This window comes from Haliotis rubra, unplaced genomic scaffold (assembly GCF_003918875.1).
Source record: "Haliotis rubra isolate DU_JTF1 unplaced genomic scaffold, ASM391887v1 Scf156, whole genome shotgun sequence".
Classification (NCBI taxonomy): domain Eukaryota; kingdom Metazoa; phylum Mollusca; class Gastropoda; order Lepetellida; family Haliotidae; genus Haliotis; species Haliotis rubra.
The window spans coordinates 764956-785505 of NW_025765514.1; the positions used below are offsets into that span (position 1 = coordinate 764956).

The 20550-nt window shown below is 43.0% G+C and overlaps 1 protein-coding gene across 1 annotated transcript in view; it reads right to left on the reverse strand.

Moving 5' to 3' along the window:
* Positions 1-20137, reverse strand: part of LOC124270910 — a 44981-nt gene extending 24844 nt beyond the window's left edge. Inside the window, exon 1 of the mRNA XM_046705971.1 lies at positions 19795-20137. Coding sequence (XP_046561927.1) covers positions 19795-19980 — 186 coding nt within the window. The 5' untranslated portion in view covers positions 19981-20137. The remainder of the gene's footprint in view (positions 1-19794) is intronic.
* Positions 20138-20550: the final 413 nt, after the last annotated feature.

Consider the following 20550-nt stretch of genomic DNA (forward strand, 5'->3'; position numbering starts at 1 on the left):
CGTCAAGTATCATGATTGGAAAAATACAAACGTCACACTATCATCATAATTGTTATCGTCGTCGTCGTCATCCGACCAAATAGGTCCCCAGAACCCCATTTCGACTACAATGGGATTAGGGCATAACCGGGTATGATTTCGCCGACTTTACTTTCAGATGGAGATGCACCTTTCATATAGATGCACGTATGTACATAAAACGAGTTTGTATTGGAACTCCTACAATATATCTTCACTCAACTACACTGGCGCTCAGGTGATCAATACAGTAAATTACTGAGCACAGTTGTACCATAATACTCAAAGACGTTATGGACCACTCGCTTCTTTCAGATTAACTTTAACAATATGAAAGAATCAGTGGTCCTTAACTACTTATGAGTTCTATAGTTGTGCTACCATTGACTGACGCACCGGTGCATTTCAATCAATCAATCAGTTTATTGCATGAAGGCCAGAGGCCCATATACAACACCCTATATACACCGGTGCATTTAGTTTGTTTTTAATGCAGCATCGAGCAACATTGCAGCTATGTGACGTCGGTCTGTATACAATCGAATTTGGATCAGACAATCCTGTGATTGACATCACAAAAATCGATCTAGCCAAGTACTATGACATCCATGAACCAGGTCTGTGATCCAGACCACCCAACCCCGAGCACTAGCAAATGAAAGAAGAAGACTTGCGTTTAGCATACCTAGATAACACATAGATACCGGTATTGCCAAGACTCACTTTGCCATTGCGTTGTTTATTGTGTAACGCCGCATTCAACAGTACTCCACCAACATGGCGGCGCCTGTTATTAATCCGGACGACACAATCCAATGATTTAGATCGTGAGCAACGACCCACTCCGTCAGGATACGATGACACAAGGCACCGAGCCTGACCACCTGACGTCTCTCATGTCTATGGGGATCAGGACACGGAATCCCAAGGTATGGTGGTGTATATGGTTACGTTTGTCACCTGTCAACACAATATATGGATCTTTATAAATGTCTGAAGGATCATTTAACCTTACATGTTTACATTATGTTTTGTTTGTTGTTTACGCCGCACTCAGCAATATTCCAGCTACCTGGCGGCAGTCTGGGTCAGACAAACCAATGATCAGCAGCATCGATATACGCTACTGGGATGCGATGACATGTGTCAACCAAGTCAGCGAGCCTGACCACCCGATCTCACGACAAGCATTGTTGAAACCAATTCAATATTGCCGATGTGACGTTAAATAATAACTCACTCACTCACTCACCAATTCCAACCCGGATCTTCGCGGGTCTTTAAATTATGTAGTAACAGCATCAGTGATGACTTCGTACAACGATGCCGAACATATCCTGCGTTAAGGCATCTGCATGTTACAGCAACAGCATCTACATGTTACCATTTGTCTATCTCTTCCATTGCATCAGGTCTGTATCGTTAATTACTCTATTGTATTATTGTGTAACATTACCTGCATACTCATTATCGCCTGTTGGCCTATATCTGTTCCATAGCATCAGCTCTTTATCCTTACAATATTTATAATCAGACGTCATCTACAAGTAATTAAAGTATATAGAGAATCTCACCCAAGTGTCTACTGATATCAATTATATCATCACGAGTTGATAAAGTTACAAATATCCGAAGCTTGCCGAGGATATTTTTACCTTTATCAACGAGTGTTGATATAATTGATATCAGTAGACACGAGGGTGAGATTCTATTTATCATCAAAAATCATTCTTCATTAGTTTTCAATGACAAATTTACATCTCCCAACACTGTACTACCATTAGACTTGCAGTGCAGCGATGTCATAGCATTGTGACGTCAACAAGTTGATGACGCCATAGCATTGTCAGGGCATTGTACAAAATCTACTGTCAAAACGATATTTCCTAGGAGATATCATATGATCTCACCCAAGCGATATCTCCTGTGGAACAGTTTTGGATGATAAAACATTATTCCATCCTTATCAATAACCCTTACCACTTGGTCACTCACATGGTTTCAGGGGGCGGTGGAATAGCCTAGTGGTTAAAGCGTCTGCTCGTCACGCTGAAGACCCGGGCTCGATTCCCACATGGGTACAATGTGTGAAGCCCATTTTTGGTTTCCCCCGCCGCGATATAGCTGGAAAATTGCTAACAGCGGCGTAAAACCATACTCACTCACTCACTCACAATGTGTCAAGTATGTAACATCACCTACACGTGTTATCACCTGTGTATGAATCGATAAGACGACGCATTTCCTGGTGCACAGTTGCCTCCCTTGGTCGTGCCAGAAATCTAGCATTGCGGGTTCATGTCCCATTTTCTCTTGGTCGTGGGTAAGACATCAAATCTCCACGACACAAGTGGCAACATATGTCTGGAAAATAAGTCAGGAGACATCATAACGTCTGCTGACAGATCTGTCACACGCAGACATCATGCATTCCCGCCATCTTGGTCGTTGCAATGGAATCGCTACCAACGTCACCCTTCCAAACCTGCATGACTGGCAAATATTATGTGGAGCAGCAGAAGCAATAATTTGTCCACAGGCATCAAAATGAATACGTGAAAGGCAGAATGGCAAAATAAACAAATGTCAGGTGAGGGAAACAAAGGAAACGTGCATACGTTCAAGTTGTCAAATGCCGAGAAACGGTCAACGAAAGTCTCCTTCTAGGGGTGTTGACGTCGGAATGGAACAGAGCCGGTCTCTATTCCTCGCCGAGACGTGATACATAGCGCATTCTAGAGATAGAAGTTAACCAATAGAAAATCAAAACGTGGCATCGGCTTTATATCTGGACCTTTGAAGATCCGGGTAAGGAAATTTGGATTTCTGACAAATATACGAATCCTCATGTGTCTTACAGAACAAAACGTGGACATTACATTATTCAACCCGTAAAGATTCGGGTTAGAATTGGGCTTCATACATTGTACCACACCATCTCTGTAACTCCCTTCATGCCGTCATCGATGTAGCATGAGGTTCCACACAGTTACACTACGGACCAGCCAGCGTAACATCAGCCTTGACCTGTGCAGCCTTGACCTTGCAGCGTGGCGTCTCCATTAGCGTAACACGCAGCGGCTCATGGCAGCGAGCACGATGCGGTAATATGAAGAACAGGTTTTATTCGACACATAGTTACAATGGCACAAGATCGTATTCCGTTCCTATATCATCCACTGTAGGGTGTTGGTTTGTGTCATCTATCTCCATCCGTAAATAGCTTTGACCATCCACCCACGTGTATCTCACTGCCTGCAGTAAAACCGGTTTTAGACATTAACAGCGCATCACGTAAACATTTAAAGTGCAATTATACGTCACTGTTTGATTTGAGCGTCCGCTTTTCTGACACCGAGAGAGTCCGCTGAAGATAAAATTTAAGCTTCTGAAGTGGATACTGACTGTGCTCGGTCGGTGGTTCGATTCCGAGGCATCATAACAACACAAGATGCCACTTGTTTCCCTGTCTTGTGTTCGTCAGTTTGGGGTTAAAACACGGACCGGCCGGCTCGGAGTTGGTATAATGTGTCTCAGAGAAGTATTCAATCTGTAATTTGGATTGGTGCTCTCGGGGCGAGCGCGATTAAACCGGCATTAGCCTAGTACATTCTCGCGCACTGGCGATTACACTCGTCCACGCGCTCCTCAGTATATATAAGTAATAATCCTGAACGCGACATTAAAAACAATTTCACCTCTCCTGATCAAACAAGGGAGCCTGGTGTTACGGTACCATAATTTTGTCCCGGTACAGTGATCCGGTTTATGAGTGGTGGTCCAGGCCGGAAATTCACGTCTCACCGCAAGTTCAGTCGCGTGCATCAAAGGGTGCCCTTGGCTTTCCGCCTTACTGATCACAAAAACCCGGGCACTGCTTCATAATAACCTGCAATAAGTACCCTCTTAAGGTAATACATTATTGAGCCGAAGAAACTGCCTACGATATGCCTACCAAGCAGGCAATGAATATTTGATGTGTGCAAGGCGGTGTAATCTTTCCGGGACAACTTACGATGAATGAAATTTGCACTTTCATCCAAATTCTAACAATGGTTCTGAATCGATTCGCTGATGGCTATGGGCATGCGTCAGATGGTAGAAGGATATCACTGTCATATACATACTGATTATGCTGAGGTGTAATGGACTTCAGTCACCATATGTGTACTAAGTCAGAACTACTTCTTTATTACGTACACTGTGATTGTGTCACAACCAACCACATGTTTTAATCTCTCCATGACACACTACACTGAGTTTCATTATTTATTTCAATGTAATAAATTTACTGCTTCCAGAAATATGTATTTAAAGAATTATTATGTAAACAACCCTAACTATTATAAAATGTCAGCCCTATTTGAAACTCATAATATGAAGCAATTAAGAAATCTATGTAAATTTATTTCCATTATAATGTCTGTCAACATGACATGATTAGTTTACCTGTACATAATTGCTGGATTTGTTTCAAGCCATAGCCTAAAAGTGATATATTTTTGAAAAATACCCCCCATGATGCTTTGCATGTATTTGTAAACTTATGGTAATAAAAAGGATGATTGACTGACTGATTGATTGATTGATTGATTGATTGATTGATTGATTCTCCTATGTGAAGTGTTTATGTTTGTTTGTTTGTTTGGGTTTATTTTTCACTGTTTATTTCAGCACACCAGGGTTACAGATGATACAAGCAAGGTATATTCATGGACAATAATTCTATTACATTTAATAGAGACAAGTTGGTTGGTTTGTTGTTTAACGCCGCACTCCGCAATATTCCAGCAATAGAGCGGCGGTCTGTAAATAGCCCCATATGAACCAGACAATCCAGTGATCAGCATCATGAGCATCGATCTACGCAATTGGGATATGACACACTTGTCATAACATATCACTTAATATATCCAATTATCCCCATGAGAAGTCGGGTAGTATATAAAACTAAAACTATACATTCAGTTAGGTTCAATTCTTAGTGATATGGGGCGGTGGGGTAGCCTAATGGTTAAAGCGTTGGCTCGTCACGCCGAAGACCCGGGTTCGAAACCCGGGATGGGCATAATGTGTGAAACCCATTTCTGGTGTCCCCCGTCGTGATGTTGCTAGAATATTGCGAAAAGCGGCGTAAAACCAAACTCAGTCAGTCAGTCAGTCTTAGTGATATACTGTGGACTGTTAATGATAGTATCTACAATTGACACAATGGCACATGTAATATATAGGCTTGTGTAGGATGATAAATACAGACACGTATGGGCATAAAATACTTCATTATTAATTATAATACGATAATTCTCCGGATAATTATTTCCTAAACAAAGATATCCCATGTCGCCGCACATCCCAGCTACTGAATTGTTAATAGGCTCTATAGCAAGGCGGGCGTCGAGGCCATCTGTTCGAGAGAGGCTATTCAACGTGGCCAATGACTGGTCTACACATAGCTTCCTTGGACGTGCTGCAACACTGATCTGCGGAACTGATACTGTTGCAGAAACAAGATGACAGTAAACCTCCTCCCTTTTGTTATTAATTTAAACTATCACAACGTTAATGCCTGCCATTATCCCATTCTCAAATTTTAGTTTCAATGTAAAAGCGGAAACACAAGTATGCGATTTCTGTAGCATGAGACGTGTTCACACTGTAAGCCTGCATCTTGCAGGCATGTTCGTGCCATGGTTAACTGGCACGGTGAGTGAGTGAGTGAGTGAGTGAGGCAAATACCAAAAAAATCCGAAAACGTCAACGCCAGAAATGGACAACAACAAAAATTACCAGAGATGACAAGATGTATTCGCGAAAAGGGTAAGGATGTCCTACTCTACCTGTAGCACCCACCAAACACACAATTTTCACTTTAAACGATGAGACAATCCAGTGATTAGTATCATCAGCAACAGCATGATCGTGTCAGCTGAGCCTGACCGCCCTATCCACTACAGTAGCTGCAGCCTTTGATGAATTGAGGAAATGAACTATACATGTCATAGCATGGACATCGTACATCACGCTGACATAACTATACATGCCATAGCATGGACATCGTACATCACGCTGACATAACTATACATGCCATAGCATGGACATCGTACATCACGCTGACATAACTATACATGTCATAGCATGGACATCGTACATCACGTTGACATAACTATACATGTCATAGCATGGACATCGTACATCACGCTGACATAACTATACATGTCATAGCATGGACATCGTACATCACGTTGACATAACTATACATGTCATAGCATGGACATCGTACATCACGTTGACATAACTATACATGCCATAGCATGGACATCGTACATCACGTTGACATAACTATACATGTCATAGCATGGACATCGTACATCACGTTGACATAACTATACATGTCATAGCATGGACATCGTACATCACGTTGACATAACTATACATGTCATAGCATGGACATCGTACATCACGTTGACATAACTATACATGTCATAGCATGGACATCGTACATCACGTTGACATAACTATACATGTCATAGCATGGGCATCGTACATCACGTTGACATAACTATGCATGTCATAGCATGGACATCGTACATCACGCTGACATAACTATGCATGTCATAGCATGGACATCGTACATCACGTTGACATAACTATACATGTCATAGCATGGACATCGTACATCACGCTGACATAACTATACATGTCATAGCATGGACATCGTACATCACGCTGACATAACTATACATCCCATAGCATGGACATCGTACATCACGTTGACATAACTATACATCCCATAGCATGGACATCGTACATCACGTTGACATAACTATACATCCCATAGCATGGACATCGTACATCACGTTGACGACTCAAATGTTAAGATTCCTTTGAATGTCTAACGTACAAATTTTAAAATGACGTAACCGGGCTTTTCCTTGTTAACCTTGATTTAAAAGCTTATTTCAAAACATGTATTTTGAAATATTATTATGTATATACGTCTCAGAACCGCAGCAACTGGGAAATATAGACGCCACAGGTCTACTGCGAAACATGAAGGAAACATTCACGATAAGAAAATCGAAATCCTCCTACTTTCTACGCAGCTTGATACAGAGGTTGCCATCACTTTGGATTGCTATGCATAGATCTAGATCGGGCAGTGAATGTGGTTAATCAGTTGTTTCTTTGATTTCCAACTGGGGGATTAGATGAGGTGAAGATATTCATTTATCTGCGTATTGTTGAAAGACAGGGGGTTCTTTATACCTAAAACTGAGGTTGAACTTGTTGGCAACGCTTCCTTAAATGGATTGAACTATAGGGAATGGTGGCACGGGGTCACCCAAGGTACTCTGACCACCCAATCTATGACGTCACCTCGTAGGACAAGCATTGTTTGCTGGGATCAAACCCGAAGGCTCTTAGTCTGGAGTGGCGAGTTTGGGTGAAACAGGTTCATGAGATTCGAACCCATCCTATGAGCAAAGGGACCACAGGGTGCGCCTTGGACCACTAGGCCACTTATAACCCCGTTGCCTGAATATAAAGGTAGAATTCAGAAGTTTTGTGCTGACATTCTAATGGCCACGTCTCCTGCTGCTGCTGCTGTTCCATGATAGAACGACATCCTTTCTCATCTCTAGGAGATGGAAGAACAATTCCAACTTCCGGAAGAATCTTGTAAATACAATAAACTTCCAAACAGTACTGACATCCAAGAGATGACACAGCTCTAACCTACCGTCTTTCTACTTAAGCTAAAACATCCTTTTCCGACTTATTTGGAATAGGCCCACGAACTTTGTCTTACGTATTTAATAACTGTATTACACATATCATACACGGTAGTTAGATTTCTAAACAATAGAATTAATCAAATGATAAATCTATTTATAAACATTTGTCCTTGTATCGATTTCTCAAATACTCTTGAAAGGCAAAAATAATTAATCGCATGCTATGCATTGAGGAAAACCTTCCTAACTCTCTCTCTCTCTGTGTACAAGACTTGGATGAAAGGAGAATGACTAAGCCAGTTCACAGAGAATAACCCCACGTTTGGACAGCAAAGTAAAATGTACAAGCCAGTTTGGTTATTTTTCATGACATGGTTACGAGAGTAACATTCCCATCCTGACGTCAAGAAGCTAGCGCTAATATCAATCGGAAGGTAATAACGTCTATGCATATTACTTCTATGTGTGAACTGTTTTGGAGTGTCTTACAAGGAATTACTTCTGACAAATGCTTGCTTCAGCTCCAAACTAATCAAAAGCACGTTTATCAAATGACGAGCCGTGAGTTCATATACACCTGCAGGTGTGGGATGAAGTTGGGAAAGTAAACAGACAAGAGCGCTTGAGAGAGTAGGATTTTCAGTATTCCAGCTACCCATAGACTACCCTAAACGACTGAGTTTGGTTTTACGCCGCTTTTAGCAATATTCCAGCAACATCACGGCGGGGGACACCAGAAATGGGCTTCACACATTGTACCCGTGTGGGGATTCGAACCCGGGTCTTCGGCGTGACGAGCCAACGCTTTAACCATTAGGCTACCCACCGCCCCCACCCTAAACGAACATAGGTAGTCTGTATATCAGTAGAGTAGATAAATAGGTATGGTTTCAAGCCGCTTTTCGCAATATTACGGAATTGGACATCATACATAGACTTCGCAAGTTCTACCTATGCGGAGAATTGAACCTGGATTTACGGCGTGACTAGCGAACACATAAACCACAAGGCTACCCCACAGCCAATAGTATGAGTTTAGTAACATGACAGAATCACGTGTTGTTTAACTTTTGTTGACTAGTATATATCCAGATGGCGGGATGAAGGGAGAATCTTCACACATTGTACCCATGTTGGAAATCAAACTAGGCCGCGTTGGTGTGTCCACTGGGCCAACTGGTCGCCGCCAACAAAGTGCCACCATCTCCAGGAACCAGAGCCATACGCCATTCAAAATGATATCAGACTTCTGTGGCTGCCTTAAAGGTTATCTCTTCCTTTGTGGATCTCACAAAAAGTCAGGCAGCATCCATATACCCAGTGATTGATACAACGAGCACCGACCCACGCTGGCAGGAGTGAGTGAGTGAGTATGGTTTTACGCCGCTTCAAGAACTAGACAATGTCCATTGGTGATACACCACACGACTTAAAACGAGTGAAGATGATATAGGGCTTGAGTCAGTGAGTGAGTGAGTATGGTTTACCCGGTTTTAGCAATATTCCAGCAAATTCGCGTCGGGTGACACCAGAAATGGGATTCACACATTGTACCCATGAGGGAAATCGAACCCGGGTTCTCGGTGTGACGAGCGAACGCTTTAACCACGAGGCTACCCCAACGCCCCCACGCCCACAGTATACGACAGAATGCCATGAAGTGGACGACTGTCATCACACAATCAGACGGATGTTTTCGGCAGGTATGTCTGTTAGCCGAGTGGTTAAAGGGTTCTCCCGTCATTTTGAAGCCCGGTTCGATTCCCACATGGGTACAATTTGTGAAGTCAATTTCTGTGTTCCGCTGTGATTCTTCAAAAAGTAGCCGAAAAAAGCCTTCAAAAAGTTTCGACAAGAAACAGTGCAGGGAACAAACGAGCCCCAAGAAAAACAAAATGCGCTCAGTTTCAATAACCATTAACACGTCGTGAAGTTTAAATATAGCCTCGGAACTACATTTTAACAGAGTTTTCCATGCATATACTGAAACTAGCACGCGATATCGAGAACAATAAGCGTGACTTAGTAAACATCGCCTGAGGATTTATGACAGCTAAGAACACCAGAGTAGGACCAACATGCTACCTCATAAATGTTTCATAAAACCATGAAAACAACATCAGATCTGATCTTAATTATTCCCACATCGCTAGCTGTCGCTTAGCGTCGACGGGTGCCTCGTTTACACAGACCCATTAAATGTTAACTTGACTGGCTTGGTAAATATTGTATAATCTCAATCGCCCCTTAAAACAATTACGTTTTAAAACATCCCGTTTTAATAAATATACATGTATATGGCTGTGTAGATAGGTGCATATCTACAAGCATCTCTAAGTATGTGTTTAAGTATGGGTGGAGAGATTATCTTATAAGCCCCCTTTAAACAGTCTGTGCCTAACACTTACGACCTGCTTTAACACGTCAAAGGCAGACCAGAATATACAATTATATTTTATAGGACTATTGTACATATGCAATGACATAATAAATAGTAACGTGAAAAAATCGGGTGTTTTTTATAACGTCTTTTGAATTGTATATGTTACAGAAAAAGATGTCTAAATTAAACAGCTTTGTGGAATTATGGCTCTAAGTGGCATTATAAAAGCTATAGTTTCCATGACGACAGGACTGACGTTTGTGTTTCAACGCACTTTATGAGGTCAGTGCGACGTTTCGGTGCCGAGTTAAGACAAGTTGATAGCCAAAGCTTATGTATATTCGTCGGTGATATCATAGGTTTGTTTGTTTGTTGTTTAACGGAGCAATCGGCAATATTCCAGCCATATGGCGGCGGTCTGTAAATAATCGAGTCTGGACCAGAAAATCCAGTGATCAACAGCATGAGCATCGATAAATTCAGTTGGGATACAATGACATGTGTCAACCAATTCAGCGAGCCTGACCACCCGAGTGCATTAGCTTGGATTGCTGAAGACCAATTCTAACCCAGATTTTCACGGGTAAATATCAGTCAAATTTTAATTAATACTATTTCATGCATTTCTCGATTGAAGTAAAATCATAATATATATTTGCTTATCTCACGATTGTTATAAGTAAAACCACAAATATATATTTGCTTATACACTGAGTGGCAATTTCACTATTGGCGGTGGGGTAGCCTAGTGGTTAAAGCGTCCGCTCGTCACGTCGAGGACCATGGTTTGATTACACACATGGGCACAGACCATTTTTCTGGTGTCTCCGCTGTTACTTCGCGGGAATATTGCTAAAAGCGGAGCAGAATTATACCCACTCACCTGAATGACTTTCAACAACACTCGTCAAGACACATCTTCATGGAGTATAACACTAGAGAGATCGATATCATCTTCTGGATGAAGTGAACAAGAAAAATAATGACATCTTACTTCCCGTCCGCAACATCCGGCAGGCGACGAAAAAGGAAAATTGAAGAACATATTTTTGTACTCGCAAACTGGTTTCTTAACCATGCTAGTTTCAGTAGTACCGTTGTTTGAAGGTGAAGTTTTAATCTAACAGTAACCATAGCCGGCTAACAGTCGCCACTAAGGCAACACCATAACGCATGCTGTTTCATTTGAGAGAATGAACCGTAGTGGTCTGAATGAGGTCAAGTGAGTAAAACATACTGGATATCACTTAGATATCACTTTGATATCATTTTGCAGTGTGAAATACGAGGATCAAAGCCAATAAAGACGTATTGATAATTACCGGGAGGTCAATATTTAATTGAGATAGACCCCCCCTGGCTTCTCGTCAGCAAAGTATTTTGAGTTTGCATCTCGCATCGACGTGCAAGATGCGGCAGATTTCGGCTTAATAATCAGATTGATATTATCACGGGGTAACATTTACACAAATGAAATATATCGGCAGATCCACAGAAAGATGGCATTCGGTACGTCAGTGAAGTTCTTATCTACAAGAGTTTCAAAACCCTGTTTTTTATATATTAAAAATATTTTATATTATTATACTTTATTATTATATACCTATAAAATCCTTGTTTTTCTTGGGAGGGGGCGGTGTCACATGAGCCTAATTAAGTCCCGAGTGAACAATATCTTGTGTCTGTTGAGGGCGCCGCTATGAGAAAGTTCAAGCCAGAATAATGGGTGACAGTAACCCGAAGGAAGTATAAAACCCCTTCTGCCTAACGTCTTTGTTCCACTACAATTGAAAGAATGAAAAGAACATGGTTCGTTATTGCACATGGCTACAAAATAGGGTGTGCCACACAGACAACACACTGGCACTAATTTGCTGACAATTTTACTGGATACTCCGAAAGAGATTTTGATATCGAGCAGGTAAAGAAGCGAAATCGTAACGAGCTTGAACTGCAGTATATGAGCCAAATGATATTTTGATCTATATGGGATGACAGGTTTGCTTCTATAGAACAGTTCATTACATTCTATTAAACTATGTAGACATAACTGTTCTCTTATTGGATTGTATGTCTGGGTGATGTGTTCTGTTCACCTTAAGCTTGGGATTCAGGACATCCATTGTCCGATACACATTATTTCCCAAAGCGGTCTACTGTGTAGCCATGCACGTATAACTGGACTGCAGTTACTTATTTGATGCTAATCTTCATGTCTAACCTTCACCACAACTGCATTTTATATTGACTTGTCAGCCAACCCGAGCCATTGTCAGTTCATAAATTGCTGTAATTTCTATTAAGACATTTATAACGTAATGGGTTACCTCCTTGGCCGCGTCTGTCGTCATATCAGTAAGTCCAAGGCAGTGGCGTTGTTTCGTTATCTGCCCATTGTTGTCTCCTCATCTGTAAATTGTTTATGTATACTATATAGTCGCATCCGGGATTCGAACCCACGCTCTTGAGCCAGGCACATAACCCCCAGCACACAAAGTCAGCGATCTAACTCACTCAGCCATCGTGGCTTTCGCCCACTTCTCTCATGAGTGGGCAAGGTGGCTGACCTGTGCGCTGGCGATTTGGTGCCTGACTCGATCTGAGGGTCAAAAAGGTCTAGAATTTGATCTCGAGAAAGTGCGATCCCAAATTTAACTACCTGACCACAACTAATTATCATTGGAAAAGGTCGCGGGTTTCCCCGATCAGAGATCTGTTCTTTACTGAGAAAGTACAACAAGGATCCCAGTATAATGTTTGAGTGGGTATGGTTTTACTATTTGACCACATTAGTCAGGGCTAGTACAAAATATCATTGCATGCACGTCGTCATATGAGCATTATTCTCAAGCACGACGTTAGACCCAATTTCACCTCACTTCCGATTGTGTATGCCTGTTTAGAGACGGCCTGTTTAGAGACGACCGCGAGCAGGATAATGCCGCTAGTTGGACACGCCCTGACGCTGAGCTGGAACTCCGCTCACCTCATTTATGTCTGAATCGGCCACCAAGCTCATTGCTGTCTTGTGTATTTGTTTATTGTATATGCAGCTAAAGAGGTTTGGACTCAACGTATTTTTTGTACCAAACATACCTCCAAAATCAATGCCCCGAATCGCTTACTAAAAATCACACAGATGCACACCGAGGTGTAGATATTCCCCTTAAAAATCTCTAGGCTCTAGGCCCAATAGCAAAGGGGAGATAATTCAAAATTAATTCCAAAAGTTCAAAGTTTGACAGCAAATATCTCAAGAACTAATTGTTCCAACACTTCCAAATCTCTTGTACAGATGCACAACCGAATTCCCAACAATTTTGCCTGGGCGGGCCAAGTCGCTAAAATGTACCGTTCGGCAGTTATTTTTGTTTTCAGTTTTTGGCCATGTTTTTCAGCAGTTTTCTGAGTAGTTTGCTCCCAAAATGTGATGAGCTCGAACCATCAGCTCTAGACATTCCAAACTTTCCATAACTGATGTCCAGTAACCATTGTGCAAATTCTGCATAAAAATGTGCCAGGGTGATAAATGAAGTCTTGGTGATTCCAGAACACTAATTGTTTTGACCGTAGACTGAAGAACAACTGAGATACCGCCTTTTAAATAGGGAACTATTTCTTCTCTAGAACTTTTTAAAAAGGTACATGACCCCCGCTACCGATTGCAGTAATGTATCTCCAAAGACAACAGAGGGACAAGTGAAATTATATTTTCCACACTTTAGTTGCTATCTTCATCGGTTCTCTAGAGAAAGTATGTATCTCAAACGTTAGCTGATCAGTTTCTGTTCTTCGGTGCATGTGAAAAGTATCACCGTTTAGTACATATCTTCTTCATGATTGTTAGAGGTAATTAAGATAGCTGTTTGAACAAAGGGTTCTTCTGTTTTGAGATTCATGATACCCAAGCGATATTTTTTAATCTAAAAAAAAGGTTTTGTGATGAATTAATCGAAACTTAAAGACCTTCCAGTACTTCCAGTCGAAGAGCATTCGACTAGCAGTGATATGATTCATATTAACTAAAACTATTACTACTTTCATCAGATATGTGAGACACAATAGGCTAGATAGAACTAAAGCCAAGGAGCCTACATCGTTGCTTGCAACTATATTTCTGAGCTTGTTCTCCTGTCGATGTACATGCATTGGCATCTGGAGTTTCAGTCAAATTATACGTGCCTTGGCTACGTAGTGGATAACCTTTGGAATTAAATGTGTTACGGACAAAGGTTTTCTGAATCAGTTGCTATGACTATAAGAACGATGGTATTAGCGTACCTTAATAATATTCCGCAACCATGTTCTGAAATAATGAGATCATTATCGCGAGCATGGATCCATATGTTCGGTGTCAAAGATCTGTGGATGCTGTGAAGCTCGGGGACAGGCGGCAACACGTACAAACCAGCATCACAGACCACACGTATACTGTGACTGTCTGTAATCAACGTGTTATTGGAAGACGTCATGCGACGTGACGTTATAGACTGGCGTATGGAGTGAGTGAGTGAGTTATTATTTAACGTCACAGCGGCAATATTTCAGCCATATTGTGACGATAACAATCCAGTTTATATGAATATGAAAATTAATGAGGTTGGAACATAAATACCTGTCATCGAAGGACAGTAAAAAACTGGCGTATGGACGAGGCATGGAGCAGTGCGTTATGTGACGCGACAAATTGTCACAGTCGGCGGTGTGCAATCACCGCTGTGCACATTATGCTTCCCGATATCGTGTGATACGACGTGACAAACCGAATAGGGAACCACTGGCAGCATGTGATACGACGTGACAAACCGTATAAGCACCACTACCAGCATGTGATACGACGTGACAGGCCGTATAAGCACCGCTGCGAGCATCTGATACGACGTGATCAAACCGTATAAGCACAACTGCCAGAATGTTATACGACGTGATACGGCTTCACAACCGAAATGGGAACCACTCTCAACCTGTGATACGACTTGACAACCGTACATGGAACCACTGGCAACATGTGATACGACTTGACAACCGTACAGGGAACCACTGTCAACATGTGATACGACTTGACAACCGCATAGGGAACCACTGTCAACATGTGATACGACCTGACAACCGTATAGGGAACCACTGTCAACATGTGATACGACCTGACAACCGTATAGGGAACCACTGTCAACATCTAATCCGACTTGACAACCGTATAGGGAACCACTGCCAACATGTGATACGACCTGACAACCGTATAGGGAACCACTGTCAACATGTGATACGACGTGACAACCGTATAGTGAACCACTGTCAACATCTGATACGACTTGACAACCGTATAGGGAACCACTGTCAACATGTGATACGACCTGCAAACCGTATAGGGAACCGGTGTTAACATCTGATACGACCTTGACATGACAACCGTATAGGGACCACTGTCAACATGTGATACGACTTGACAACCGTGATACAAGGACCTGTCAACACAACCGTATATAGGGAACCACTGTCAACATGTGATACGACTTGACAACCGTATAGGGAACCACTGTCAACATGTGATACCTGACAACCGTATAGGGAACCACTGTCAACATGTGATACGACCTGACAACCGTATAGGGAACCACTGGCAACATGACAACCGTGATACGACTTGACAACCATGTATAGGGAACCACTGTCAACATGTGATACGACTTGACAACCGTACGGAACCACTGGGAACCACTGTATCAACATGTGATACGACCTGACAACCGTATAGGGAACCACTGTCAACATGTGATACGACCTGACAACCGTATATAGGGAACCACTGTCAACATGTGATACGACTTGACAACCGTATAGGGAACCACTGTACAACAACCGTATAGGGAACCACTGCCAACCCGTGATACGACCTGACAACCGTATAGGGAACCACTGTCAACATGTGATACGACCTGACAACCGTACAGGGAACCACTGTCAACATGTGATACGACTTGACAACCGTATAGGGAACCACTGTCAACATGTGATACGACTTGACAACCGTATAGGGAACCACTGTCAACATGTGATACGACCTGACAACCGTATAGGGAACCACTGTCAACATCTGATACAACTTGACAACCGTATAGGGAACCACTGCCAACCCGTGTATGACAACCGTTATAGGGAACCACTGTCAACATGTGATACGACTTGACAACCGTACGAGGAACCACTGTAACATGGGATACGACCACGTATAGGGAACCACTGTCAACATGTGATACGACCTGACAACCATAGGGAACCACTGTCAACATGTGATACGACCTGACAACCGTATAGGGAACCACTGTCAACATGTGATACGACTTGACAACCGTATAGGGAACCACTGTCAACATGTGATACGACCTGACAACCGTATAGGGAACCACTGTCAACATGTGATACGACCTGACAACCGTATAGGGAACCACTGTCAACATGTGATACGACTTGACAACCGTATAGGGAACCACTGTCAACATGTGATACGACCTGACAACCGTATAGGAACCACTGGAACCGACTGTATAGGGAACCACAACATGTGATACGACCTGACAACCGTATAGGGAACCACTGTCAACATGTGATACGACTTGACAACCGTATAGGGAACCACTGTCAACATGTGATACGACCTGACAACCGTATAGGGAACCACTGTCAACATGTGATACGACCTGACAACCGTATAGGGAACCACTGTCAACATGTGATACGACCTGACAACCGTATAGGGAACCACTGTCAACATGTGATACGACCTGACAACCGTATAGGGAACCACTGTCAACATGTGATACGACCTGACAACCGTATAGGGAACCACTGTCAACATGTGATACGACCTGACAACCGTATAGGGAACCACTGTCAACATGTGATACGACCTGACAACCGTATAGGGAACCACTGTCAACATGTGATACGACCTGACAACCGTATATAGGGAACCACTGTCAACATGTGATACGACGACTGACAACCGTATAGGGAACCACTGTCAACATGTGATACGACCTGACAACCGTATAGGGAACCACTGTCAACATGTGATACGACCTGACAACCGTATAGGGAACCACTGTCAACACGTGATACGACCTGACAACCGTATAGGGAACCACTGTCAACATGTGACGACCTGACGACCTGACAACCGTATATGGGGAAGGGAACCACTGGGAACCACTGTCAACATGTGATACGACCTGACAACCGTATAGGGAACCACTGCCAACCAGTGATACGACCTGACAACCGTATAGGGAACCACTGGCAACATGTGAAACGACTTGAGAACCGCATAGGGAACCACTGGCAACATGTGATACGACTTGACAACCGTATAGGGAACCATTGTCAGCATGTGATACGACCTGACAACCGTATAGGGAACCACTGTCAACATGTGATACGACCTGACAACCGTATAGGGAACCACTGTCAACATGTGATACGACCTGACAACAGTATAGGGAACCACTGTCAACATGTGATACGACCTGACAACCGTATAGGGAACCACTGTCACTGTCAACCGTATGAACCACTGCCAACCAGTGATACGACCTGACAACCGTATAGGGAACCACTGTCAACATGTGAAACGACCTGACAACCGTATAGGGAACCACTGCCAACCAGTGATACGACCTGACAACCGTATAGGGAACCACTGTCAACATGTGAAACGACCTGACAACCGTATAGGGAACCACTGCCAACCCGTGATACGACCTGACAACCGTATAGGGAACCACATACATACCTTATAAGCACCACTGCCAACATGCGATATGACTTGTCATACCTTATAGGAAGTATCGACAGCATTTGAACGACTTGACATACTGTATAAGCACCATGGTATACCGTACTGTGCCCGGATGGTATACGATTTGACAAATCGTTTAAAAACAATGCCACCATGCGTTACGACGTGACAGTAACCTGAAGTATGTGATATATGATACGACGTGACACAGATTCATTAACAACGTTATATCACGTGAACCTCAACAGTTATATGATACAACATGACAGTCACCAGAGTGATATGTGATACGGCAAATATACACTAGTTATAAGAAACGACGTGACAGTCACCAGTTGCACCATACGACGAGACATATGGTCTCTAAAGATATATGCAGTCATATGGCATGTATTCCTCACTCCTATGGGGAAAGCTGCAAAACATGCATTCCCAATGGAGATACTGTTTCCATGTGTTGTAGAGATGTCCGGAGAGGGTTCCCAGCCATACATAGCAAGACATAGTTTTACAGCATTACTGAGGACGCTGGAACACTGTGACACGTTGTACGTGACTCTCATAAATTTGTTGGTGCATGTAGCGGTTTGCGACCTTCAAGCTGCGCGACAAGGCCGTCGCCGACAGCAAGCAGAGTATAATGTAGAACTTTATGAACTATGGACTGCACTGATGAGAATCTAATAGTGCAATACGTCATAACGGTAACACTGGCCATGACGGGATAGCTCTCATATCAGATACTGTATTGGACAAACAAGGCTGAGGTGACATTTGCGTCCAGTGATAAGCTGCGGGCGACGCGACATTTGACATTATATCTACATGAGGCATATCGGTCTCCCGTCGTACACGACTCTGTTCGGACGCAGCTGGTGCTGATTTGGCTGCGTCAGATAAATACGATTCATTGAAACTATAACTTCCGGGATGCCATTAGTGCACATTATTATTTGGCTACTTAACTATGCCTCACATTATTAAGGTTTGTGGTATCAAAATAACATACGATGATGATGATGATGATGATGATGATTAATGTACATTATTAGTTGGCTTGTTAACTGTCTTACATGATCGCAGCGTTGTGATGTAGCAAATTAACTAACGACGACAACGATGATGATGATGATGATGATGATGATGATGATGACGATGATAATGATTCCCGACCATCATAAGCTGGCTTATTTCACTGTCTTACATGATCAAGGCGTTATGATGAAGAATATTAACCAACGGCGATGATGATAAACATGAGTAAAATAATGGCAATAATAATAATAATACCCTCTCGATGTTTAGTAACACGTGTTCCCTACAAACCGATTTAGTCATATATGTGAACGTTGGGTGTATTCTGCACCTATAACGCAGATGTTATTAGACCAAATACTACAGTATATTGAAACAACATGTGTGCCCTCGGTACGAAAGCGGTAATTCACTATTTTTCACATATGGCGATAAATTACAACCGAATAGGCTTACACACAATGCCGATCGATGATTGATCTTCGAACTGTCTTAACATTTGTGCCGACAATCTGTTCCAGTTATGCAAATGGGGAATGACAGGAGAGAATGCGATGTCACAGCCTGGTTGTACGTCCCGATGGAGTCGTACGCCATCACACGCTGTGACAACATGACGCCTTCTTCACCAGCAGGCAGTCACGGCGATATGAGATGAGGTTACACACACGCGCGTCCCTGTATCCGATAAACATGACGAACAGGCACATACTCACCGCGACAGCGCTCCAACATCCACCAGACGACATTCATTAGATGGAGAGAAACTGCCACCAAGCTATCTATCTGTGTTGGCAACAGGCGTCAACAAGCAACACCCGACTCACCCACAAGCCTCGGTCCTGGGCCACGTGCTGTAATCCCGCTGACCCTACAATCCTGACACCTGTCCCACGTATATATATCCGCCTCCTTCGACTACAAGTGCACCAACGCTGTCGATCAGACCAAGGCGCTACGACAGACGAGCCTCCAGTGCTGGCGAGGTGGCAAGCAGATTGTTTCCTACACATGCGTCACATAGTAGGGTAGTAAAGCGGCCTGAATAAGCCCGGGTCTCCTTCAGCCGCTGTAACACGAGGAAGCTCTATCAACGGGGCACAATTAGTGGTACTTTAGCCTGAATGGAAGCCATTGAGTAAATCCTCGTAGTCCGTACGGAGTCAAATCAATATTTGCCATCGACCGCGCACACACTATCCACTACTTACCAAGCCCGATACCCTCCGCTCCCGTCAGCAATGGTAATGAAAGCAGTTTGTCTTTTCGCGGCAAAGCCTCACTCACTGTTGATTACACGTGAGCCTATGAGCCCTGATAAGCAACGTTACTGCCACGGCACGTAGGCACTATTAAAACACGATCAAGGCAGTAAGACGTTATACGACGGGCGGTAATCGCCGTATGGCAGGAAGGTAACGCTGGCGATCAGGATGACCCCAGATAGCCCAGCCCAGTAAAACGTGTAACACACTTCCGTGTGTTTACATGGTTGTGAATCAAAGCATAAGCCTGGGAGACGATCGCTGTTGCAGGAACTGAGATGGGCACTGTTGAGCCTTCTAGAACCGTCCACAGTCAGC